Below are 26,568 nucleotides of genomic sequence, written 5' to 3'. Positions count from 1 at the left end.
CCATCCAACAAACCACTTCTTTACCGCCACCCGCAACCTGCCCCGGTGCACTTCGTCAACGGGATCCTGCCCTTTTCATTGGCACAGACGACCACGATGCGGAGGATGGCTCCTGGAACTATGCAGTCGTACCCTTAGTACCATGATGCCATCTGACGCCACCCAACAAAACATTTCTTTACCACCACCCGCCCCGGTGCACTTCGTCAATGGGATCCTGCCCTTTTCAGTGACACAGACGACCACGATGTGGAGGATGGCTCCTGGAACTATGCAGACGTACCCTTAGTACTACAATGCCATCTGACGCCATCCAACAAAACATTTCTTTACCGCAACCCGCAACCTGCCCTGGTGCGCTTCGTCAACGGGATCCTGCCCTTTTCAGTGACGCAAACGACCGCAATGTGGAGGATGGCTCCTGGAGCTATGCAGTCGTACCCTTAGTACCACGATGCCATCTAACGCCATCCAACAAAACATTTCTTAACTGCCACCCGCAACCTGCCCCGGTGCGCTTCGTCAACAGGATCCTGCCCTTTTTAGTGACATAGACGACCACGATGTGGAGGATGGTTGTCCTCCTACAACCGAGTGGGCGCTCCCAATCGGTGGGGCGACAGCATGAAGCTGACAAATGTCGTTTTCTACTTGATGGATGTTGCGAACATTGGTTCCAAGACCACGAATCGCCATCCGGTCTGCTTTCAAGACCGCCTTTATTGACATCTTCAACTGTCCGGCCATGCGCAAACTTCGAGCTGAGCAGCATTTTCGCTCTCGTTCCCAGCAGGCTGGTGAAAGCTTCACCAGCTACAACGAAGACATCCTCGATCGATGCAAGTGCATCAATGACAGAGACTAAGCGCATCAAGCATCTGCTTAAGGGCATTGAGGAAAATGCCTTTCACATGCTTACAGCCAAAAGCCCCACCGCTGTCAGCGAGATCATCAACCTGTGCCTGAGTTATGACGAACTGCGCCAAGGGCGTCTTCTCTCGGTTGTCCTCAACACAGGCCGTGACTCTTAACATCAACGTGACGAGAGAAGTCAACAATTCTCCCATACTTCAGACTCAGCAGTTTGTCCGTGAGGAGGTCGCTCGGCAGCTGTCGCTGCTTCCCTCTGTTCCAACCCCCCCATCAAATTTGGCATCGACACTTCAGCACATGATTCGGGAACAAGTGTCCGAGGTCATGCCGCCAGTTTTTCATCCGCCTCCCATTGCGGTGCCTCCTGTTGCAGCGCATTTTACTGGAGGGTGTGAGAGGATGGTGGCAAAACGTCTCTCAAGTCCTATGTGCGGCAAGGATGAAAGGAGGCGATTGGGCGTCGGAGCGCGGCTTTGAACTGATTGAAGGAGGGCGTCTAGCCATCGTGCGAGCAAACCACACAACAGCATGCGCGCTTTTTTTTTAAATTTTTTTTTTGTTCGTAGAAGTGCGGAAAGGATGAAAGGAGAGAGGCGGGCAGGCTAGCCAACGTAGACAGTGCGGTTTTAAACCAGTGACGGCTTGGAGCTGCCCTCGGCAAAGCACAGGCACAGTGCGCGGAACAGCATGCACGCTTGCTGGTTATCTTTTTTTTTTTTTCCTAGCAGTGATATATGGGCTGCTTTGGCCTGAGCGACAGCGGATGTAGCGTTAAAGGTCCGACTTCTGTGCTCGCGTACTTAGCTCAATCGGTCTATAGTGACGAAAAATTGACTGTCCATAAGATAAGAACATTTTGTATAATTTCACAGCTTAATTCCAAACGTCAACGTTTACGCGCCATTAGATATGCTCTCAGCCTTATTTTTTTTCAACCACTACACAACTGCATATGTGTGGGCTAGCGTGTGTGCAAATAACTCATGCGCAGGTATACGTACTCAATATATTTGCAGCCCCGCACACGGTCAGTATTCTTGCACGTTTTCATCACAATGAGGAAAGCAAACACACGTATCAAGAGATTTTAAACACACGATCCCAACAGCGCACTGCGAAGACTCACGACTCCCGAGTCCCTGCGTCGCTTCGAATACCAGCCACTCCACCAAAACACCAAAAGAAAAAGCACGAAAGCGAAGATTACGAATGCACAGAATCAAGGCTCACTCTACATTCCTCCGGGGCCCGCGTCGTGACTTTTGAGTAAAAAACGCGCCTATATTTAAAAAAAAAAAAAATACAAGATATGTTACGTGAAAATAAAAAGCGATGACGATGACGATGAAGCCGTATTAGGCCGTGTCCAGCTTTTCAATAGCGATTAATCATTGAGAGTCTGACGTAATAAAAAAAAAACCTTCAAATTAAAAAAATGAGTTTTTGAAGAAGGCGTTGTTTTCTGGTGCAGCCTTTGAGTTGTTAAACATGAAATCAATGTTGCCAAATGTTGGTGCGGCCATGCCTTGGCCGTGTCTAGTAGTATAGTGCCTAGAATATATTCTAGGCACTACACTAGTAGTTCACTATAACTAGTAGTTCATTATAGCCGTGTCGGCGAGCAAAACTCTGAGCAAAACTATCTGGGTGCTAAATGTTGCTAATTTTTTTTTCAAGCACTTTTTAATATATTTTGAGCGCAGTTATTGGCAGTTGCGTAATCTAAAAAAAAAAATTAAACGCAGCTTTCAAATTATGATTATTTGCAGGCAATTACGCAGAATCTACATGCATAGACCTTGTAGCAGCAGCAAAACCAGTTTTTTTCTGTACTGTTCCTGCTGTTCCCTCAATTCGAAACTACGGCTGAGAATAAAAGACTCTATTGTCTTTATCCGTCATTTCGACGCGATGCTTTTCGTGGTAGTTTGCCAAGGAAACCAAAACTGTTACTTAAACAAACCGTATTCGCGCGGAACACTCCCGAGCTAGCAATGATCGGACGGATATGTCAATGGAAAGTCATACTTTGTTTTTGCATCATTGTGTGCTTCGCGTCTGTTTTCCTTCGGTTTGAAAACAAGCTCGCTCTGCTCGAGTCATCCCGCTTGAAACTGAGTGAGTTTTGTACCTACCTGTTTTCTGGTTTCTTTGATCATGTCTAAAAAAGAAAAAAAGAAGAATAAGGGCGGGAAGTGTCCTGACTATCGATTGCTAGCGATTAACTGTTTCAAGGCACAGTGTTTTCGTTATTGGTGATGATGTTGTTTAATCACTGCGGTCAAGGGATCGGCATCATCCACATGCATGAGGAATGTCGTAGTAAATATAAGGTTGTTCAATAAAAATTGGTTGTGTTCTGGCGGTGCTTGGAAGTACTATGAAGTACGCGCGGAGGATGTCGGCTTGCGTTTCAGTGCGTGGGCAAACCATCGTCCCAGCGTAGCGCACGGACGATGGTTTGCCCACGTTCAATCGGGTGGTCCTGTAATTAGTGCGCTAATTGTGACATTGCGCTTAACTGCTTCGTCCGCCGTTGACCACAAAGCTTATACAAAAAGGAAAAAAAAAGTTCGAAGAAAACTTGTGGGAAATCTACGAACGTTTCACACTACAAGTGGTCACACAATCTGTGTACGTAGTGCATCTCTTGCTTTGTGGGCTAGTCCTTTTCTTTTTGCTTCTTACGAATCAAACAGAAAATTGTTATTTTCTGTTTGATGCGTAAGAAGCACTTTTCTTCCGTGAAAGTTGCAGGGACACTTTCAATTTTTTGGACACTGGACCTGTCGCTCCAGTTGCGAGTTGTACCAGTTATATTGGTCGTGGCTATCAGTAATAATTTGATTAATGGGCCTTAATTCACAGTCAAATTAGTAGCAGCAGAAAGTAATGTAAAATAGAACTTGAATGACATCCAGAGAGCGTCAAGCAGGTAGGTAGGCGCACACCTGCTGGCGGGTGTTCCGCTTAACTTAAATCGACCCCAGATAGTCGAAATTAATCCGGAGTCTCCCACTAAGCGCAGAGCGCAGCTTTGACGTGTTCAAATACAATTGATCACCCATCCTATACCAAGCCTTTTAAGGGACAGGCTTCCATGTACTACTTGGGGCATGTTTTCGACTTTTCTCTCGTTAGCTTTTTCGATTTTTGCTTATTGAGCTGCACAAATTTTATTTCACATACTACAAGAATATCTTTGTTTTTGTTCCTTGAATACTGCAGTCTAAAATCGTTTTTTTTTTCTTTTATTTCATATGAACTACATTCATTCTCTGCACATGCCTGTTCCTGGACCAATGTATTCATACATGGTCATATTAACACACATAAAATACTGGCTGTCTCTCTCATATTATTTGGAAAGTAATAGTGCCGCTTTAGTAACAAAACTCTTATTTCAAGGTAACTGAAGTTGAAATAAAAAGCAAGTGTGTTGCGAAACTAGTGCCACCAAGTCAGGGGCAACTGAGCCCAATCAGGACCATGCACACTATAATAGGTAATTATGCTCTAACTGTCAGCCCTGCCAATTCAGGGGGCAAGAGGTGCACAGGAGCACAATTACCTTTTATAGTGCGCATGATCCTTATTGGGCCAGGTTGCCCCCTACCCTTCACAGTGCTGCAAACAGCTTCTGAGATGAAGTGTACGTATCCATCATCGGACTTGGCATTGTAGTTCTCTGCTTGCTGTCTAGCTTTAACTGTGATCTTGTTGTTTCAATGTTTTCCTCTTCTTGTTCGCATTGTATATTGAGTTTGCTCCCCCCTTATGTAATGCCCTCGGGTCTTTAAGGAAAAAAATAAATGAAATGAAAAAAAAAAAAAAAAATTAAATCTGTGCTGTATGGACAGGTAAGAAAATTCAATACTGTTTGACTTCTACCATCTATGTTTCTGTCCTTTTTAAGAAATTATCTGCTGCAGCATTTGAGATATTTTGGATGTGCAATTTTTGGTATAATTTCAGCCTAGGCAACCTAGGCTCATATCCTTGTAGTTGCTGATTATTATCCAATGGAGGATAAATTTTGAGATTCTTGTAAGATGTGTGCCAAGAATCCATGGAAAAAAAATCACACCTTCTAAGATGATTAATTAGGAAATTTTCAGCTGGGCCCTCTTATATCCACATTGTGACTCATGACTGTTATCAAGGTCTCAGTTATGTTCATTTTTACTGATTTCTATTTTATGAAATCATAATTTAAACAAATCTCTAAATATTAGGCTCATTGAAGCATAAGAAAAATAAAACCGCAGCAGACACAGGACGGAGGCTGGAGACAACACAGGACTAAGTCATTGAAGCACTTGTGCTAGCAAGTCCAAAGCACACATGCTGGAGCCATTCGTATAAGAGTGTAAGAAATTATGGTGTTCATTTTGAAAAAGATTTTCTATGCTTATTTCACATGCCTGGCTTGACCTGTCTTTTCGAATCATTTTTTTTCAAGTTCCAGCTCATTATTTTGCAAACAGTTGAGGACATTGTACCTTTTATATAAGGAATACAAATGTCAATTAAGCACCTGAATGGGTATTGGTGTTCAACCTGACAGAATCTTCATAATAACTACTTGTCGGGAAGGAATGCTGCAGAGCAAATGCCAAGCATGTAGAAGCAACATCTCCTGCTTACTTTAGCTAAAAGAAGAATCTGAGATTGTTGCTAGTCCAGTTATTAAATTCATTTGGAGTTGAAGAACTTGCAACTGTGTTATGGTTACGAAATTGCACAGCAATAGGCAGTGAAGACGGCGTGTCCAAGAAGACAAAAAGGGGGCATGCTTGCTTGCTGACTTCTTTTGAAAAACATTCTTGAAGGGGTAGGAGTGGAAAATTTTTTCAGGTGTTATTTTACTTTGGAACTGTGCACTTGACATTAAACATGGATCATCACATGGAATTCTCCAGCACTCAATGAATAATTCGTTATCGAAAACTTTTTTATTATATACTTTCAGTTCCAGGTCGCCGAACAAAGGTTCTGACGTTTGAGTATGAGATCACATGATGCATGCAAAAGCTGCAATATACTTTCTACTTTCTAATTTTATTTACCAAACTGTTACGCTAAGCTGCTTCAGAAGCTGGAATGATTAAAACTGTACAAAGATTACTGTATTACGGGGTTTGTGAGCCTTGCTTGATGCTATATACTCACTTGTGATGTCTTAAACTAAGTTTGGTAACCTGAAACTGAAATCAAAACTGTGTGGCAAAAGAAATTTAGTTATAAATTATTTACTGAGTAAAAATGAATTATTTTTTTACGAATGTCCTAAGCATGATTCCAAAGTAGAAATACATAAATAAATTTCATGTCTTTACCCATTTAAGATGAATTTTATTACACAAAAGGAGGTGTGATATACTTGGATAGACTTCCAGAGCTGTAATAAGGCAGTAAATTAATTTTTTAGTTTTTCACTTACCACTGTGATGTGCTTTTTACTGCAAATTACTCTGGCTAAAAAGATTCCTCATGATCTCCAGACACCAGTGCAAAGAAAAGTATTGAAACTGAGCATGTTGACCACAATTATTACACTCCAAAAAATCAAAATAAAAAGACCAGGCAAAAAGTTTTCCACTTGTCAGTTCACACACCCAGTGTCGAGATTAGGTGCTAGCAATCAGAACCTGACTTGCACACACACACATCAAAGGCTTCCATGACAGCTGGGTTCGTATTTCAAGTTTGCGTCACTATCGAAAGTGTCGCTATCTCTCCGACTTCAAATCATATGATTGGTGGAAATGCCAGGACTAGAAGTGGCTACCACTTATCGTTCCGGTGTTTTTGCTTGTCAGTTGACTAGAGGCTAGGGATAAGGACGCAGACTCGGAATACGAACCCTGTTGCTTTGCTGGTACACCATAGCTCCACATTTTGATGCCATCGTCATTCCACATACTCCCTGCAGAGAGAACAGGGGTGAGAAACACAGCAAAAGGCACTTGCTGATGTTTCTTTGAAATCCAAGTGGCTTCGGCAGGATTGTAAAGATACCAGTAGTTCCCACCACCGCGTCAGCTTTTCTGCTTATTTCTTCGCATTTCAGGCCAGATTGTGTCTGCTGGCCTTTTTTTTCTTTTTCTCTTCCTTCTGAGTACTGGCAGTGTGAACCGCGTTGGTATCAACAGCAATGCTTGCATCTGTGGTAGCTCAGAGCAGGAGCGAATGTTTGAAATGAAGGTGTTGCCCCTAGCATTATTCTTATTAGTGTCCGTTCACCTTTATGGCTTCTGTTCAGTTTTTCCTTTTGTCGTGCGAAAAGCTCACCGGCACTCGGAGACACGTCTTCTATCTATTTTCCGGGCTAAAGGAATTCGGTTCAAACTGGGCACTGAACTGGCTGTCACCTCTACATGAAAGCTGCCACTATGTTTTGGTACCATTGGGCTGAAAGAAGACTTTTTTGGGCAGATTAAATTAATAAATATATTGATTTCGGGGATATTCGTGGACATTCAGGCATCTCAGTGTCCCCCACTATGCATATGAAGAATAGAAACCACATGGTTGATTTGCGTCACATGAGCCTCTTTAAGGGGGTATGGTAGCGTGACTGGGTCATCTCATTTTCAACTTTATACCTCCTCAACTACTGCATATTTCAGTGATCATTTTTGTTTGTTGATTATTAAAGTATGTGGCAATAATGTCAGCTATATTTTTTAGTGCAGCCTTCTTTAATGTTTCTGTAATTGAGTGTCAGTCTAGGCTGGGCTGTAAAATGAAATGTGCCTTTCATGCATACCAGTTCTACATAATAGCAGTGTGTAGCTGCACCTTCAAAAGTAGATTCCTACTTGCTTCGTGCAGAAAAAAATTATACAATTGTCATCAACCTTAGCAAAGAACTGATTAGTTTTTGTTTTGCTAATTAACGCAGTAATAGCATTAAGAATACTTAGCTGGTTGAGATTATTGCTAACACATTTAAATATAGTCTAAAAGAGAGAGAGAAATAACATTTATTTCTACCTGTCAAAAGGTTGGCGAGGATCCGAGGTGCAGCTCGGTCCCACCCGTGTCCTCCTCAGCCGTCAACCAGGATCTCCTAGATCTCAGCAGCTGCCAGGACAAGATTGATGGCTTCACATTGTCCTTTTTCATCCTGTTTGAGAAATAGTGCATCCCAAGGCTCATATGTTCTCTCAGATTCTCCAAATCTAGGACACTTCCATATCATGTGGATCATGTCCGCTATGTCCTCGCAACATTTGCACTAAGGCTGAAAATTTCCGGGTGCCACTTGCTGTAAAGCTGGGTGTTTGGGAATACTCCGGTTTGTAGTCTACGCCACATAACCTCTTCGCTTTTGGCGAATTGCCCACACTCTTTTGTAAGTACTGCTCTGCCTAATTTGTAATGATTTAGGATACCTTGGTACTTATTAAGATCATCATCAAACTGTAGGGGCTCCTCATCGTTCAGGGTGGATAGGGTTGCATATGAGAGGTCACGGAGATCCCGGAAGGTAGTTTATTCTCGGGCCAGTATGTACGTTTTCTTGTTCCCTCTCAACCCCTGGGGCACTGGTGTCTAAATGAGCGCAACCTGCTCTGCCGGCGGTAGGCTGCTAGCCAGAACTCGTTGGCTGCAACTGAAATGCAGCGCACATCAAAGTTTCTAATCACTGACTCTGACTCACTCACAATAATTTTGACCTGTTGTTGAGTTAAAGCTAAGTGCAATGGCCACCTCTGTTGTGGTCGAGTGTTGGGTGCTGCAGCATACTACCAAGTCCTCGTTTCCGTTCGTTATCACCGAAACGTGCGCCTTACCATCCGCGCATTGTACAGCATCTGTATAGACCATTTTCACGGCGAGGAGCAAAATAGCCTGGAACTCTGAGCGCGCAGTGCCACTCTTCCTCTCTGGTATGTGGGGACGCAGTGGTAGCGAGATTGTCAGGGCATACTACGCAGAAAGTGCATGCACTATGCAGTCTTTTGCACACAAAGTGTCTCGAATAGCCAGAAAGTGTCTGAGATTCTCAGCTGATAAGACATTGCAGGCGGTGGTGCGCTATCTTAATAGTTTTGTGTATTTTTGTGCAGATTTTTACATACCTACCCCCTGTCCTTTCTTCCTTTTGCCCTCTTCTTTCCTTCCGCTTTCTATCTACTCCTTGTTTGTTCCATTTCTGCCAGTTGCAGCAGATGCTAACAAGTGCTGCTTTTTTTTTACTTTATCGTTTGAATTAACAAGAGAATAACAAACGAAGGCAGATGATTAACAGAAGATAAAAAGATTAACAGCGGTGGTATGCATGTGGCTGTAAGCTGTTCCCTCTGCAACTCTTGGACGAAGACGAGTGACCTTCGAATTTCAAGCATCAATTGAAAGTGTTTTGGCTAGCGGCCTTTCCCGTGCGTTTCGAGCGCATTGTTGGTAGAAAAGGTACAGGAAATACTAAATATTCATGCATCTAGCAGCCGTTAAGCAACAAGCCACATGATTTTATATATATATATATATATATATATATATATATTTATTTATTTTCTGTGGCGTTTCTCATAGTCTGAGTCGCTTTGGGACGTTAAACCCCACAAAAAAACTATATTATTTTCGGCAAAAATTTGTGAGATGCTGTCTGGCATAGAAGAAACTATTTCGGCGCATTCATTGAAATTTATGAAGGTATGAATGAACATGCATGTCTCACTTGAAGATAGCGATGCATAATAAATTGGTTTTCAACTTATTATTTAGTGAAACAGTGCTACAATATTACTATTTTTTTTTCCCGAAACACGCGTCCTGTTAGCTTTTGTTGCCAATAGCAATGTGAATGTGGTCATGGGAACAGCAGCCAATCTTTAAAATAAGCAAGTTTTATGATAAAAAGTTGGCTATAACATAAAAGCAGCTTCGTTAAGGTCATTATGGGACATTGTTCCATAAGGTCACTAATGGATCTGAAATGGATAATGGATCCTTATTGAAGTGAACTCCACACAGTAGCCGCTGAAGCACTAAACAGAGTATATGAATGATCGGTGGACCCAACAAATCCAGTGCAATTAGCATTGCTTCTAAAATGTCATGAAATGGCTACATTTGCTTGCTTTCACTGCTTAAACTCTTACGGTAGCCCGTTTCTACAAATCATTTAAGGATAAAAAGTAGATTGAAAGCTGCCTTGCTTGCTTTACCGCCTTCGCTGTCACAGATACGCCGCCACCTTTCTGTACCACATCAGTTGTACACAAAATGTAATCAGTTTTGTAGTCCTTTGCCACCCCAATCAGGCACATAATTTCTGGTCATTTCTAACAGAATGCCTTAAAAAGCTTTTTCCTTTCAGTCAGGTACTTTCAGAAAGCAAAAATTTGAATGCAAAAGCTCTGATATTCCGATGTGTGCTACTTGTCTTTTGTTCCGCAGATGTGACCGCACATACCAGCATGGCATTGTTCTCAGCTTAGCCGCTAAATGGCGCGACTAGCATGAAATGGAAGCGCTCATGATAAAATGGTCTATATATTATGCGCGGCCTGTGGAGTTGAAATAGTGTCCACAGAACATTAGTGCTGACATGTTGGAAACTCCAGCTGGCCATTCCAGATGGAAAAGCGACAGATCAGCAGAGGGCGCTGGGATTTGCCGGGGAAGATGAACAAATAGACGAGAAACAAGTGAGTGTAACAAAGGGGCAGCTGGGAGATTGATGGAGTGGGGCAAGGGATAGGTGAAATTGCAAAATGACCGGCTAATTATCAAGAAAAGGGGAAAAGCGCCACCCGATACAAGAAGTAAGGCCAGCAGAATCCATCCATCTGTCGCCAGTTTGGTTTGGTCGAGCCATGGAGGAAGAAAAAATTAGCTTCCCTTCCTCCATGGGTTGAATGGACGCGTTGTCGGCATGGTGTCAGCTGTGCGCGCTTCCTTGATACCGGGGAAACTTCGTGAATATCTCAGTTAGAGCTACATTTCAGCCGCAGTGTTGTTTGTACGGCTCATCTTTCGCCGTGTGTAGGTCCTTTCTCCTCTTTTAATGAGCGACGGTATGCTTCCTACCACATCTTTTGCTCGCTTGAAGTTTTGTGTCAATGATGGCAGGAATCTACACAGTGTGTGGTGCGTAAAAAATGTTGAATCCAGTCTCGTTGTCATTTTAATGCACACATTTAGACACTGGTTCAGTCTTTGCACATTATCATCACTTTTTATTCTCAAGTGCACCATTAACATCCTGTAAGGTAGTGAACAGTTATTGTACGCTGCATGCACAAATGCGATGGCCGGAGCAACGTTTGTGGCCCTATATATACTTTCATATGCGGTAGCCACATGCACAGCAGTACGATGGTTCGTAAGCCCCGGGTCAGCTGCAATGCACATTGGCTTATAAGCATTACCGGCGGCGAGCTTGTTGTGTTCGTTTGCGCTGCTTAGCTTATTACTAGGGCAAGGTGGATATTATTCACAATATTATAAGCAACGTCGCAGTTTCTTTTATTCATAGTTGTGATATTGTTGCGACGCTTGCTACTACCATGAAAATCACGCTTGCAAATTAGGGTACGGCCGTCTGGGGTAAACCACGTGTGTGCAGGTGTGAAGTCCACATGGTTTGGTGGCTTCCTGCATTTAATTTGTTTGCTATTACAGTTGTATGGCCTTGTTGCATAGCAAGCCATCGCCGCATGCAGCAACTATAGTAAAATCAGGTGGCTTGAAGCATTTTCATCATGCTTTCATATTTTGAAATGCATTTCTCAAGTCTGGCACGATAAAATAACTATTTTTTGAACAAGCTTAAATTGAGTGAATAGCGATTGCAGAAACCCAGAAAAAAAAAATGAAATGCCGCACATCAGTTTCTTTGCACTGCACGCATAGCGAACTAAGCATGAATCGGAGCATGGTTAGGAATGCATCGAATAGCTCGAGACGTGACCAGTCGAGGTTTGTGGCTGGAGCTCATTGAGAGTGTGTGGGCCCGATTTGCCAGCAAATTAAGGAAAACTTATCTTTTCAGCCGGACTACAAGCTCAAGCAGCACCGGCATATGCCGGCTGAGAAAAAAAAAAAAAAAAAAAAAGAAAAAAAAAAAAAGTTTCATTGTGTCGACATCTGATCGGGCAAATATGCTCTGCCGGAGAGTTAATAAACATGCAAGTTGGCTCCTCTTTGTTTACAGGTAACCAACATAGTCAGTTTGTATTGTATTTTTAACGCGAACGGCCTGCAAAGGCTTGTGAAAAATCAGTGCAGGAAGTAAATGCATGTTTACATGTGGTAGCTTGTAGTGCATTTGGTGAACATTCGCGCTCACTGAATTAAAAAAAAAAAAAAGCAAGCAAAGTTGATATGTTTCCAGTTCCCGTATGCATAGTAACATTCTCACAGAGTGCATAGGGCAGTGCAACATTGCATCCGGACTTCATTTTTCACACGAAGTGTAGATGGACTTACCCAGCGCAGAGCAGCGATGTCATTTTGTTGACCGAGCTAACATGGCGGGTGTAGTTCTCGGAGCGCTAAAAGACGGCACTTCTCATTTCATATATCATCTTTCATAACCCCTGCAATCTAATGCTTGCCACCATTGGTATAACGCAATCCCTTCGCAGTCACACGCGCGTTTGCGAAGAGCTCATCGAAGCTGCATTGATGTTTTTGGCGAGGCGGGCTATATACATTGAGAATGAGTGGACATTTGAATTTTCTTTTTTGCAGGATTATCTCGATCAATATATGGTCTAGATTTGTTGTCCTGGTATCGTGCTGCAACACCGTTATATTCCTTTTGACAAGGGTGGCCACTGGCGGGTTGTCACCTTGTCCCATGTACAACTTGTAACTCACTAGCATGGCATGCTTATCGCACTCCTGTAATGCAATTATTTTGCGTTTGTCACTGTTCATCAGAAAAGTTTGGAGTACCGCTCGTTTGCGACCGAAGCCCCTACAGTTCCACTGCCAGATGGTATTTGTATTGCGATGCAGAGCCATTTTTAAGGTTATGAATTTCCTGATAAACCAACTGAACTCTATTGTCTCTTCTTGCCATTTTGGCATGCATTTCTGCCATAGTAGTGTTCAGGTGTTCCAAAGCGGTCGTACTTTGTTGGCAAATTTTGTCGTCCTCTTCCTTCGTAGCAAATTGCCTTTCCAATCCTTGCATGTGGTTTCTAGATCCTGCTCGGGACCTCTCTTCTTTTTTGGTGCAGGAGGATTGCCTTGCTTATCGCCCTAATCTATTCCTGCAGTGCCTTAACTTGTGCTTGTAACAATTGGTTCTGTTCTTTGAGAGCCTGAATTTCATCTGAGCCATACTCAGAAAATTTGAGCTTAATTGGATGAGTAGGTTCTAAGAAAAGGTGCATCAAAGGCTTTCATTTCAGATATGTTATTCTGAGAAAAACGCAGTTTTATTTTACCACACTTAATACTAAAATGGTTCAAAGGCACTAGAAAGATAAACACACTTTATTGCTTTCTTGGCATCCTCCCCAAAGCCTCTGCTAAGGTTTCTCTTCTTTCTGCATCATTCCTTACTTTCTGAGGAACTGCAGAACTCTGCCTGTCAGCATGTTTCATATCAAGCTGGTTGGTAGTGATTTTACTGGTTACACCTGGTGTGAGGCTGAGTATTAAAAAAAATTAAAAAAAATTCTTTGTCCTTTTTTATATTTGTGGCAAGGAACAGTGTCACAAAATGGCAGCCCAGCTATTGTTTTGGGCAGCACCACCAGACAGGGCTCGTTGGTCTCCTGCATCCTAATCATGAAGGCTGAGAAAGCTTGGAAGCAATGAAGCTTTACACACTGGCTTGAATACTTCTGTAAAAGCAGTTGGGAGGCTGTTTTTGTAAGAGTGTGACTTGTACTGAGGCTATGCCTATGCATATACTATGATGATGGTCCCATAGGACACACTACATGATTTGCTCCTCGCTCGTATTTTTTATTACGAATTGGTTAATATGAAACTCTCTCTTCTTCATCCGTTTCATGGCTGTCGTTGCCAAGATGAAGCATAGTAACATGGAGGAATCCCATTCAGAAGTGACTACATAACCGCAAAACAATCTGGAACAGAAAGCAACAACACTAGGCTTTAGTGTGCTACAAAAGCACCTCTACTAAGGAAAATTTCCATTGACTATTGGTTTGAGGCCAAAGGTCAAGACCATTGCAGCAAACCAAGGTGAAACACGATACTGTACCTACACTAGTAGAGCTTATGGTCTAAAACATGTACGCACACACACACACACACACACACACACACACACACACAAAAAAAAAAAAAAACACATGTAAACAAATGCTCATGTCTGTCGTTCTTAAGTGCCAGGAGACTCAGCTTTTGGTGCTGTGCTTAAATGGCTTGAAGCACCCCTCTGAGCTTGCCACTGCATGGTTGTAATCCTCACACTGTGTATTGCATTTTGGTAGTAAAATCAGAAAGTTAGATTATGGGTTGGTTTGCCTTACCACTTTAAAAAAAGAAGAAAAAAAAAAAAGAAAACTGGACATCAGTTTTTAGGCATCCATCTATTTTGTGGTCTAGTTTGTTTATTAATTTGAAAGCATTACTAGCCTCATTAGACGAAATTTCATTGGCGACCGTTGTAGTGATGCTGACATGGTTCCTAAAAGACCACGCATCATGCCAAGGTGCTCATGTTGCGTCAAGGCCAAGTGCGCTACAGGAGGATCAGATGGCATCGTGTCCGGTGAAAATGGCCTTTCAAGGACAAACACAGTGTGTTACGGTGATTGGGCGCCAATGACATAAGGCAGTGAGGACGTGGCTAAAGTAGGTATAGTCGTGTGTCTTTTGCCTAGATGGAAGGCAAGGTGTGCACGTCTACTTCTGCTGTATGCGGGAGTCCTCCAAGCACACAGACATACACGAAAAGTACACGTTGGGAGCCACGCAAATGAAAGAATGAAGCTCATCAAGCAAAGGGAGCTGCACTTGCAAAAAGTAATGCCTTCGCATTCCCACACGTGAACAGTCTTAAGTATGTCTCCCAACTAGCTTTTTTTGTTTTTCATGTTCGGGAGGTAAAAAAATTGGCATAGACACTTACGATTGCATATGTGTGTGAATGCAAAGGTGTTTTAGCTCTGCAGATGAAATGTTTTCCAGTGAGGTCTTCAATATGTCTTCAAATTCTTTCTGCTGGTATTGTGTTTGGTGCTTGTATTTGTGCATTCCATGGAGATTGCTATGCTTCATGTGATGCCTGGCAGCCATATTCGCAGAAACCTCGATTTGAAAGCATGCAGTTGGAGGTGTGCATATGTCATCGATTCAAATTCCTTTTGGGAGATAGTTTCCAACTTGACTAGCACATGTATACTATATACGAGAAACCTTATTTCACCACCTGGGATGCTGTGCAACAAAGGCTACTTCACAATTTCGATGCAAAAGTTGGGAAGAGTGGTACCACATGGAGGTTGGCCAGTGGCCAGTATATATATATATATATATATATATATATATATATATATATATATATATATATATATATATATATAATGTACTAACAACTTCTATAGGAATGCTTGAAGTGGTGGCCCCATGAGTTTGGATGTATCGAAGTGATGCAGCGTGGATGCTCGTGCGTCATACGGTCTCTTAATGATGTCATCCATTTTTCTTGCTTGCGCACGGACTGATGACATTTTTCTAGCCATGTTGTATGCACAATTCTGCTGGCTTTTCACGTAATGGGAGAACTAAGGCTTTTGTATTGAAAATATCTATAGTAGAAATGGAGCAAGAATTGAGGTGTACTAAGATCTTCCAATATTCACCCTTTTAACCATGGATATATACTTTGCATAATTTGCAACTTTTTTTTACGTATGTTTTGTTAGGAATCCACTCCCTCTTGAGTATTTTGGTAATTGACAGTATACATGCCAGGTGTTTCAGAGAACTCTGTTACTAAAATTTAGAATAGGCTTTTGAGATGACAGCTGCTTTCGTGGCACAATCGTACCACTGTGGGTGGACATCAGAAAGCAGTTGAATAATGCTAACTACTGAGCTAGTTAACTAATTTCTTAGGTTTAACTTTTTGACTGGTTACAGTTGGAGATTTGTAGCTGGCCATTAGTAATGATCATACCAGTTCTAGACTTTAAAAAAATATTGATTACTCTCAGCACTGCGGCTCAACAAATTTGGTCTATCTGGCATCAAATAATGCGTGCTTTTGATAGACCTGCGCTCTAAACAGTGCGCTGCTGTGCCACCACTCCTAGGCTAAGGGCCGTACCAAGTGCCATGCAAAGGCAGAACAGAGAGTTTAGTTTAGAGTGGGAAGAGTTGCTTAGAGTATTTGGTTTGGTTTGTGGGGTTTAACGTCCCAAAGTGACTCAGGCTATGAGAGACGCCGTAGTGGAGGACTCCGGAAATTTCGACCACCTGGGGTTCTTTAACGTGCACTGACATTGCACAGCACACGAACGCCACTCCGTTTCGCCTCCATCGAAACGCAGCCGCTGAGGCCGGGATTTGATCCCGCTTCCTTGGGCACAGTAGTCGAGCGCCGTAACCACTGCGCCACCCCGGCAGGATGAATTTCTCGAAAGGTTGCTTATTAATTATTGAGATGGCCAAAATTTGTTGAGCCACGGCACAGAGAGTAATCACGTTTTCAAAATTCTAGAAAACTATTGTGACCATTACTGATGTTAAAATTTTTAATGCCAACCAGACACCCAACTGTACAGTTAAAAAGTTAAATAGGAAAAATTAGTTAACCAGGTTACCATTTTACATTGTTCACTGTTTTTCCGGTGTTAGCTAACACTGGTAATATTGTGCCCCTGAAGCCGTTTTCATACCTAGAAAAGCCTACTTTAAAAAAAATTAGTGGCAGGCTTCTCTGAAACACCTGGTATAAAATAAGCGAGTGAATTAGCTTTCGGGACGGAGAGGTGTTGATAGGGAAAATAAAGATGTAACTTTCGCATTCACGGTAGACTACTGAACCACATTTGAAGGGAAGGGTTGAGAAGGTGGCATTAGCATCTGCAATAAACTCTGGGTATCTAAGCATCCCTTTATCAATGCTTCCAAGTAAAACATGCAGCAGACCAACATTGACGAGCATGTGGTAGTGTTTTGCACAATAATATCAATCAGGGATCGGTTATTTGCTGTCTGTTATGGTGGCTCTATGGTTATTGTGCTCAACTGCTGATCCTTAGGACGTTTGTCCGATCTCAGCTGTGGCAGCTGTGGTTAGATGGAGGCAAAATACAAAGCATCCATTTTACTGTGTAATATTGGTGCACATTAAAGGTGGTTGAAATTTCTGGAGCCCTCCACTATGGCATACTTTTTAGCTGATTCTTACTTTAGGCACAAACAAACATTTATCAGGCATTTACATTGTTCCAGCTCCCTCATTGCAGTTACTGTTCAAATTTGACAAGAAGCTGATTATAGCAACGAGGTCAAGGAGGCTAAAATGATTAGTTAGGAAACATTTCTAAAGTTTGTTAAGGATAGCCGGGAGTTTCAAAGGAGTGTCTATAGCATTTCATCCTGACAAACTAGGCTTGACTAAGGTGGCTTTCTGAGGAGAGATTGCTTCAGGCTCATTTGTGTGAAACTTGCTCAGGGAACAACAGTTGGGACATTTAGAAAAAAGGCTCATAGCTACACATTGTTGGTAGAAGTCTGACTATATGTATATTGCTAATAAGGGATTAATTACTCAGTAACATCCACCCAAGCGCAGCCATACGGCTACAAAGGAAAGCTGTATAGCTTTTCTTTGTAGCCGTATGGCTGCGCTTGGGTGGATGCGCTTGGGTACTGAGTAATTACTCCCTTATTAGAAATTTACTGCACCTTGGGGGATTCCCCTAAATATTTGACCAATATCTGTATTGCATTCCATTGCCAGGTTAAGTAGCTTAAATTGGGCTATATTTTAGCTGTGCATTTCAGTGTTTTATAATTTGAAAAGCTGCAAGGTGTGTGACATGCACGCATGGCAGCTGCCCACATTGTACACCCCCCCCCCCCCCCCCTCTCCTTTTGGGGTGGTAGCCCTCTCCTGTCAACACTGAGAACTTGACAAGTCCATCACAACCCAGCAGCCTATGTCATGATTTTGGGATGCACCATGAAGGGTCAGCAAATGAAGGTGAGATTGCGGATAGCCCATTGCTACTTTACTCATACTCATGCACACAGTTTTATTTGCTGACCCTTCATTGTCCATTCAATAGTTGTGATGTTCGCTGCTGAAAAAGAGGCTTGTACCTGTGCTCGTTAAGTTCTCGGTTCTGACGCCTCACCGCAGCTACCTGAAAATGACATATTGAAAAAAAAAGCTCAACCCTGTCTACAAAAGCGCCATTGCAGTCCTGTGAGTGCACCCATTGACCTCGGCTTAAGTATGAAATTTGGAACAGAGGTGACATCAGAACTTTGATATCCCTGAGTTGAATGATGGAGCATGTTGCCAGACCCTTTGCCTGCGTGAGGACACTTGCTCCCCTGGCTACTATGCCACGCTGATTGTGCAATCAAGTGAGAGGTGCTGGCATTTGGTTTCGGAAGTTCAGATGAAACGCCTTGCCACCCGCTGACCTGGTGCAAGCACAGAGTGGCGTAAGCGATGCCGACGGTCAGCAAGGTCAAGCTGACAATAAATCCGGCAGCAGCTAACAGCGAAAAGTGGAAAGGCAGTTCATTGCATCATAATTTGGCCAGCAACATTGGGACAGGAATCCCAAATGAGTCCCAGGTCTGGACCTGGAGAGGACTTTTATGGTGTGGCGATTGGCCACAGTAACATGCAGTAAGAATCAGTGGTGACAAAAAAAAGGCAGGAGAGGGGCCTAGCAGGACAACCCCGAATGTGGAGAATAGAGACCTTCTTGGCTATTTGATCGCTAGATGTAGCCAGCAGACAGTGGAGTTGCTGGAGGGAGCTGTCAGAGCCGATGTAGTTTTGTTCGGGCTGAGGTTGACCATCAATCGCTTCATGCTGAGACTCCGGCCTAGGGCATTCTTCACACCCTTGCTTGCCGAATTGATCGTGGCTTCCAGAACGGAGATGCAGCCGCCCTTCCTGTCAGCAACCTCCGTAGCGTCGAGTGCCCGAGTGACCCACTGCAGTCACAAGACACCCACCCCGAGATAGTGAGCAGACCGTCCCTTCTTCAGGCAGCCACAGCTTAAGAATACGTGCCTTAACAGCCACTTGTTGTGCTTATTCATTTGCTCCTTTTCTAGCATGAACCCGAGTTGGCAACTTTCAGTTTGGAACTTGTGTCCCCACACCAGGACTGTCACAATTGCACAAAGAAAAAAAACAAAAAAACACCTTGGTCTATTTGTTAGCAGCACACTGCCTTACACATATTTCTTTTTTGTGGACTTTTAAAAGAAAGCTGCTGAATTCTGGAGAAAAAGAAAAAAAAACATGATGTCGCAGTTGCACATCTGTACATTGCTGTCTTATACGCTTCAACAAAGCTCACTCAATGGCTTGGCGCAAGCAAGCAACAAATCGCCTCTTTTAGTGTTCACCCAGAAGTGTGCACCAGCAGTTTTGTTTCAGAGATGGAAGGCACACGTAGCAGCCTCATTTTATTTGAGCCACACATAAAATACCTTTAGGGTGACTGGAGCCACTGGGAGCTTGTAAAGGCAAGAAATGCAGTCCTTAAGGTGTGAATTTCTCACTACTGGCTTTTCCTTTTGGGCACATGGTTATAAGGAGCATGTTTATGACAGCTGTATAGTTCATGTGTACATATGCAAAGCATTGTGATGTCTTTGATAACCTACTGGCCTTCTTTCAAGCCCAGAATAAAAAAGAATCACGAAATGTAGCTTAGCTGAAAAAAAAAAAAAAGACTATTGATAGAGTGTTTCTGAATGCACTTTACAACTTGTTAGACTATTATAGTGTCCTAAACTCAATGTTCCTAGACATGCACAATTAATATTAATTAATCATTCACTGGCGCATAATATAAATCCTCCAACTTGGTAACAGGGCCTCTAACAGTACGCATTTAGTTTGCATCTGTTTGCAACATTTAACATTTTTTGAGCTTTTGGTTCAGTTTGCGTGAAAAACTCCCAATGTGTATCTGTGTGTACACATGTGCATTTATGTATATGCTGTTCTGACGTCACAGATAGTGCAAGAGGGTTTTTGGTGCAGTTGTTTCTTTCTCCGCCTTCAGCCACACACCAGTCTTAGTCTTAGAGGAGAGCTTCCACTGTTGTAGTTGAGTAAACCTTTACTGTTTGTTAGATGTTTCTTATAGTTGCTATCAATAACACAACTTTTCTTCTACACGTATCTGTCAAATTATCAGTAGCTGAATAATCCTTCTGTATGAGAGGGGTTTATTTACATCGGCTGATGATCCAAGTGCTCATTGTACTATCCAACCCAACACTCTCGGCCTTCTGCCTTTCACTAGCCGCACAAAGCTACCACTGTATCATTTTTGTCCCTACAGTCTCCCTCAAGTGAAGAGGGAGCCGTCCTTGTGACTCAATGGGAGGACAGTATGGCCGGGTCATAAAAGGGCTGCAGGTGATGAACTTGAACAGTCTCTTATCCGCAGTGGTGCAAAATTGGAAGAATAGGTATCGGGCTCAGTGATGTAGTTGACTGGTGACATCTGCTGAATAACTGGGTGCAGGCCTTGGTACTTTGCCAACAGTTTGTAGGACAAATACAAGCTTGCTGCAGGAACCCACAACCAACCAAACAAGCAAGCCGGGTTGAAAGGGGCTGACCTGGCGAAGGTGTGGGTGCGAGCTTGCTGATGAATTTGGTTCTCCATTGTGAACGATCGGGCTAGGCGGCGACAATCTTCAGCGTGTTTTGCGGCATGGGAAACTGCAGTGCATTCAGAGCTGTCAGCACGGCAGGGAAGGATTTTGCCCAACACATACGAGGGTTCTCGTTCATGGAGAAGGATGAGCGGCGAACATACTGTAGTGCTCTGCATGGTGGTATTGTAAGGGAAAGTAACGAATGGAAGGACAGCGTCCCAGATGGTGTGGTCAGATGCAATATACAGTGTAGACTGCTTTTAACGCAGGTTGTGGGGCCGTGGAAATCCGCACTATAAGCGGTACTGCACTGTAAGCAAAACATTATTTTTTCAGGTTAAAAATACACTCCAGATGGGTAGCTTTCCATTCAAAAACACCTTATTAGTCAGTGAACAAAAAGCAATTGACCTACTAAATTCGTTGTATACTTAGATTATTTTTAGCATATTGCACATAGCGCCACCACGAAAACTACTGCGCCTGCCTTTGCGGAACTGCATATGCACTTGTTATCAGTGCATGCCCAGTTTCGTGAAGGTGGTCGCACTAACCTGCACCTTGAACTAAAGCATCCTTGGCTTCTTTTGTTCCCGCAAAGAATTGAGGTGTTCTGAGGCCGTTTGGTTGGAAAACAAGCCTTGCCGTGAGGCGGTCAGAGGAACTCCCATTTAGTGTTTAGGGCACTGTTGTGGCATCTCGGTATTGAAAAGAGTAGCTATTGCACAATCTTGTGCAAGACGGGGGCAACACGTGGAGAGAGGAAACGAGCAACGCACATGCTTGTGTCGCGCCCTAAACATGTGGTGTGATTTATTGTGCCATGCAGGGAAGCTGGTGCAGCGCCGGGAAGTGCAGTTGCTGTTCCGAAATTTCTCCGAGCATATTTCAAGCACGCAATATATCTGGTATTTCACTTCGCAGGACCACTTAATAAGCGGTGTGACTTTACATTGAGTCCTATGGTAAGCAGACCGGTGGCCTGCAAAAACCACGTTATTACCAGTCCTGCACTATAAGTGGTCTCCACTGTACATAGAGACCATATCTCCAAGCGTTTGATTGAATCGCTTAGTGAGACCGTTACAGTGGGTTTTCGGTGGATAGTCATGTTGTGTGAAGAGCACTTCAACCACTTGAGACGAGAAAACTTGTCCTCTGTCGCTAAGCAGTGCATGTGGCATGCCGTAGCGTAAGATGAGCCGGTGAACAATGAAAGGCGCCACATCACCGGCCGAGGCTGCCAGCAGTGCTGCGGTTTCGGCATATCTTGTCATGTGGTCAAAAGCCACACAAAGCTACCACTGCATCATTTTCGTCACTACACCTCATTTCTTCCCTTCTATAAATAAAGTCAAGAAATTCCATGTGCGTATTGGTCTCTTACTTATGTGAAAAAGCAGACAGTCTTTGAAAGGCAAGCATAAGGAATTTTTTGGGTCTGCACACAAACACATGCATATGATGAATTTATTGGAGTGGTAAAAGAGGTTCACTTCACTATGCTCAAGATTAGTTCTGTTATGTATGTGTGCACGCCTTGAAAGTAAGTGAAGGTGTGCAGACCTAATAATAAGAATGTGCAGGGAACTTGTAGTGACCATTGTCATCGCACTTTAGCTTGTAACACTGTCATGAATGATGTGTTTCCACTTGCATTGTCTCTATGCAGCGGACACAGTTGGTAGGCTGCAGCTGTTTTACCTCAATGAACGGCTACATGACTTTCCCCCTGTGCAAGAAAGCCGTACGGATGCTCCCTTGGATGACTTCGGGCTGCCTGAGAAGACAATGGACAGCCTGGTCATTCTGTATAACCGAGTCCCCAAGACGGGCAGCACCAGCTTCATGGGTGTTGCATACGACTTGTGTGCTACCAACAAGTTTCACGTGCTCCATCTGAACACATCTAAGAACATGCACGTCATGTCGCTGCCTGATCAGGTAAAGCAGCGTCTGTCTGCCGAGCACTGCTTTAGCGATACACAGTGTGTTTGAGCATAGCAGTGCTGCAGTCATCAGTTAGAAAAACCATAGTACACTTTAAAGTAAATTTTGTGCTTGATATGTGCATTTGAATGAGCGTAGGGGTGTGCAAACGGGGCTTTTTCAGAATCAAATTGAGTACAAGCAGTGAAACTTTGTTCCCGAATCAAATACAAATAAAGTAGCTAAAAATCCAACATGAATAGATTGTTATTACGAATATAAGTACTTCTGCGAGTATTCATAAAGCTTGAATAATTGTATGACGTTGCTAAGTGCTAACGGTTGGGCTGCGATAATGGTGCTCTTTACTTGCGCAGTTGTAATTATAGCTCTCAAAAGACGCTGCAGGGACCTTAGCTAAGGGCACGCGACACAAATCGGTATATTAACCCAATGGGCCACATGGTCGCACTGAACTCTTCATTGCTTGCAATCTGATTGCGGTTGCATGCTGTGTGACATCAGGTTGGGTCTTATCTTTGAAATGGTCATAGAAGAAAAATATGACAAGCATTATTCGAACTTTGGGCCAGTTATTTAAGAACTTGAAAGCATATTGAATTTTTATGGTGAATTTAAGAAGAGGAAACTGATATTTGAAAGTTTCAAGTATATGCACACCCCTAAATCAGTGCAATGAGGCTTTTGAACTTATTGTAGTAGTAGTAGCCATGAGTAAACATGCATTGCAAGTCAGCCATAGAGGGTAGATAAGTTCACTATTGCCATGTGGCACGAGTGCAGGAGTTAAAACTATAATGTACTGTTAATTTTTTTTGTACCATCCGCTGCGTGGAGGCTTGTGCAGTCTTCCTTAATTGTTATTTTGCATACCCATATAAATAGTGCCACCTCATGCCAGTTGTTTTCTTTAATATATCAGTGTGAACTGCGGCACCAGATTCTCCATTCTGGGCCATATTAGTTTCTCATTGTCGTGCTATGGTGTAATATGTGAAACAAGACTAATGAAGGCCAATTATAGTCTCACCGTTCCTTTATTAGGACGTTTGGCTTGGCTACAACTTGGTAAGGGCCATTCATTTGTCAAATAAGCATGCCAGAATTCTTTTTCTCGTGACCTCTCGACGCTTCACATCTCTCCTCTGCCTGCTTGTACTGTACTGTGCATTTGATGCAAATGCAAATGATGCAGATGCAAATGGCACTGTGCAGGAGTGCTGCGGTGCACGTGCATGTGAAACACTGCAAGTGCATTGTCAGCCGCTTCCTGTGTAGTAGGCAAAATTTTGTGCACTCTCAAGAGGGTTCCATTTTTTGCGCAAAAAGCAATTTCTGTTCACGGTAGCTTCAGAAATAACAGATGTCTTTACACAGGGAAATGCTCCAAAATGGGGGAAAAAAATTCCAGCCGGAGGTTGTTTTCCTGCTTCATTGTTTTAAGTAACCTTGCACAGCAAAAATGCTGAAGTTATTTCCTGGAGTGTTTTTGGTGACTGGAAATCGCGAAGGGAGTTGTAGACATTCTCACATGCAGCTTTGCTTGTCTTACTTATTTTGGTGATGATGGGGCTGCTGGTGGTGCGCTGACCTCAAAATCAGGATCAGTTTATTTCCAATTGTATACGTTGCTTGCACTCACGTCAGAGTGGCTGTCTATCAGCACGCTGTTAGAATCTGCCATTCATGTCCACTTTTCTTAGAGCTGTGTACTGGGCCCATCTGTGCTTTAGTTTTTTTTTACTTTGTATTCCTTTTAAAAATGGATTTTCTAAAGGCATAACATGAAAGTAATGCTACATGCCACCAGTTGTGCTTCATACAGTGTTATCTACTCTGGAGATGGACAGTTGAAATAGTGCAAGATTTGGCAGCTGACATTCAGTTGCATAGGAGACTGTTGTCATGTCCCTTGTCAGCAAAAAAAGAAAAAAAAAAAAAAGAAGGAATGGTAGTTCATTTTTTGTTATACTGGGGATAGCTGCTGCACTGAGTTGCTTCATACTATATAATTATTACCCCCAATTTAGTTGGGATTGCATGCAACAAGAGCCATAATAGTAAAGTACCTAAGTTACATTGCTTTATCCTAAATGATCACTCTGCTGTTCGTCGAGCAACGCAGAGGTATCAGCAAACAGATCGCTTTTTGCCTTAATCTTCAGTTTGGTAGTGTAGTTAGAGATGTCGCTGGCATTAGTGTCAAGAAAATTGAGCAGGTACAAAAGAAGGCAGTGAGATTTATTTTGAACCAGTATTGCCTGGCATCTGTCGCCAGTCCAACCAGAAAGGAAGGGCTAATGCTGATAATGAAGAAAATATTTTTTTTTTATATGTTATGTTTCAGATAATTGAGAATCCTTTGAGAAGCAGTTTCTTCCGACTGTTCAGCTGGAAGCTGGAAATCTTCTGTCCTACCTTTTCATAGAAGAAATCGTGTTTTAGTTTTTTGTTTTTTTCATGTACAGTGTTTGATTGGAATAAGTTGGATGCATTGGTTGGGTAAGAAAGCATACGGCTAAATTTGCAGACCGGACCATTTTGGGCACTGTGTAGAGTAAAACCTTGTTGATATGATTAAAAAAAAAATGCAGAAAATAACATATGTGCATAGAAAACATACGATTGAAACCACCTAGTTTTGAAAAATGTTAACTGCAGAATGAGGTACACAGACATTTATTGAGCTTTTTGCATTGCCCTGTTGAAGTGGGTTGGTGGTTAGGGTGCTGGAGTGCTAAGCAAGGGGGACCTTAGTCCAATTGCGTCCGCGGCGGCCCCATTTTGATGGGTGGGAAATGCTAAGCAACCGTGTACTGTGTGATGTCAGTGCAAGCCGAAGAACTCTAGGTGATCTAAATGAATTCGGAGCCCTCCACTACAGCGTTTTTTTATAGCCTCGGTCACTTTGAGATGTTAAACCCAAAATTCAATTCAATTCAATCTGCACCTGCATTGACCTAATTTGAGGGCGACTTCGCTACACGTCTGGTCTGTCAATGGCATGGCAGCATTAGTGGTTTCTGAAGCCGCTGTGACGGTTGGCTGCCGCAGCATTTTTGCTCTATGTTCTCCAGATCCATTCTACTCTTATGTGAGCGCATCATTGTTGTTGTCAGATACTTCACTGCCTTGCCTCAAGGCATTTCAAAGAAACCGCTGCATTTCTTCTCCTCATGTAGCATCGTCGCAGGATCGACCCGCTCATATGCAAAAACATGGTTATTATTTTAATGCTTTGCACTAGCACACTGTTAACCCTTTCCCTCCCGCTGACGAGTATACTCGTCATTAGATTCTGTACCTATATACCCAATGACAACTATAGTCGTCATGCACAAAATTAGCTCACGCAGCGAACCAAGGACGACTATGCTCGTGCTATTGCATCTAGTTGCGGTTTGCGACACTAGATGGCCATACTTGTCCACGCTTTTCTATTTGTGTGTCGCCTTTCGTCATATTCTCGCCTCTAACAGCAGCGCGCGAAAAATGGCTGCCCCTGTGCCGCATGTGAGTGAAAGTTCGCCAAAAGAAAGTATTGTGACGACTCCTCATCAGATAATGGCAGTTCTGTAGAGTTGTACTCAGATACGGGAAGTGACGTGTTGTCATTTGAGGACTCTGACGATGACGATGGATGGACCTAAAAATCTCGCAGCTGCCCGTGAGTTGTTCCCCATAGATTTATCAAATCTGCCTGCTGCACCGCCGCGTTTCCCGTGCTCTCAAACGCCTGGGATAGCTGAAGTGCCACCTGACGCTAAAGATATAGTGGCGTGGTTTGAACTGTTTTTCGATGATGAAAGCTTGCTTTTTCGCTTTTTCGCAGAATACTGGTGTTTTGCAGTGAAGCCTTCTTTAAACATTTTTTTTATGGAATTTGTGCAATAAAGAATCCCTACTGCATCGAAAGAATGGTGC

General features: G+C 42.9%; 1 protein-coding gene across 1 annotated transcript in view; it reads left to right on the top strand.

Annotated features, from left to right (window-relative positions):
* The first annotated feature begins 2,764 nt into the window (after window positions 1–2,764).
* The window catches only part of Hs2st (Heparan sulfate 2-O-sulfotransferase), a 57,491-nt gene continuing 33,687 nt past the window's right edge, over window positions 2,765–26,568 (top strand). Inside the window, exons 1-2 of the mRNA XM_084603458.1 lie at window positions 2,765–2,991; window positions 22,367–22,638. Of these exons, the coding sequence (XP_084459584.1) occupies window positions 2,868–2,991; window positions 22,367–22,638 (396 nt within the window). The 5' untranslated portion in view covers window positions 2,765–2,867. The remainder of the gene's footprint in view (window positions 2,992–22,366; window positions 22,639–26,568) is intronic.

Source organism: Amblyomma maculatum, chromosome 5 (assembly GCF_055883805.1).
Source record: "Amblyomma maculatum isolate TAMU_Amacu chromosome 5, ASM5588380v1, whole genome shotgun sequence".
Lineage (NCBI taxonomy): Eukaryota > Metazoa > Arthropoda > Arachnida > Ixodida > Ixodidae > Amblyomma > Amblyomma maculatum.
The sequence above is the reverse complement of the archived record's forward strand: the minus strand, read 5'-3'. Positions and strand labels throughout refer to the sequence as shown.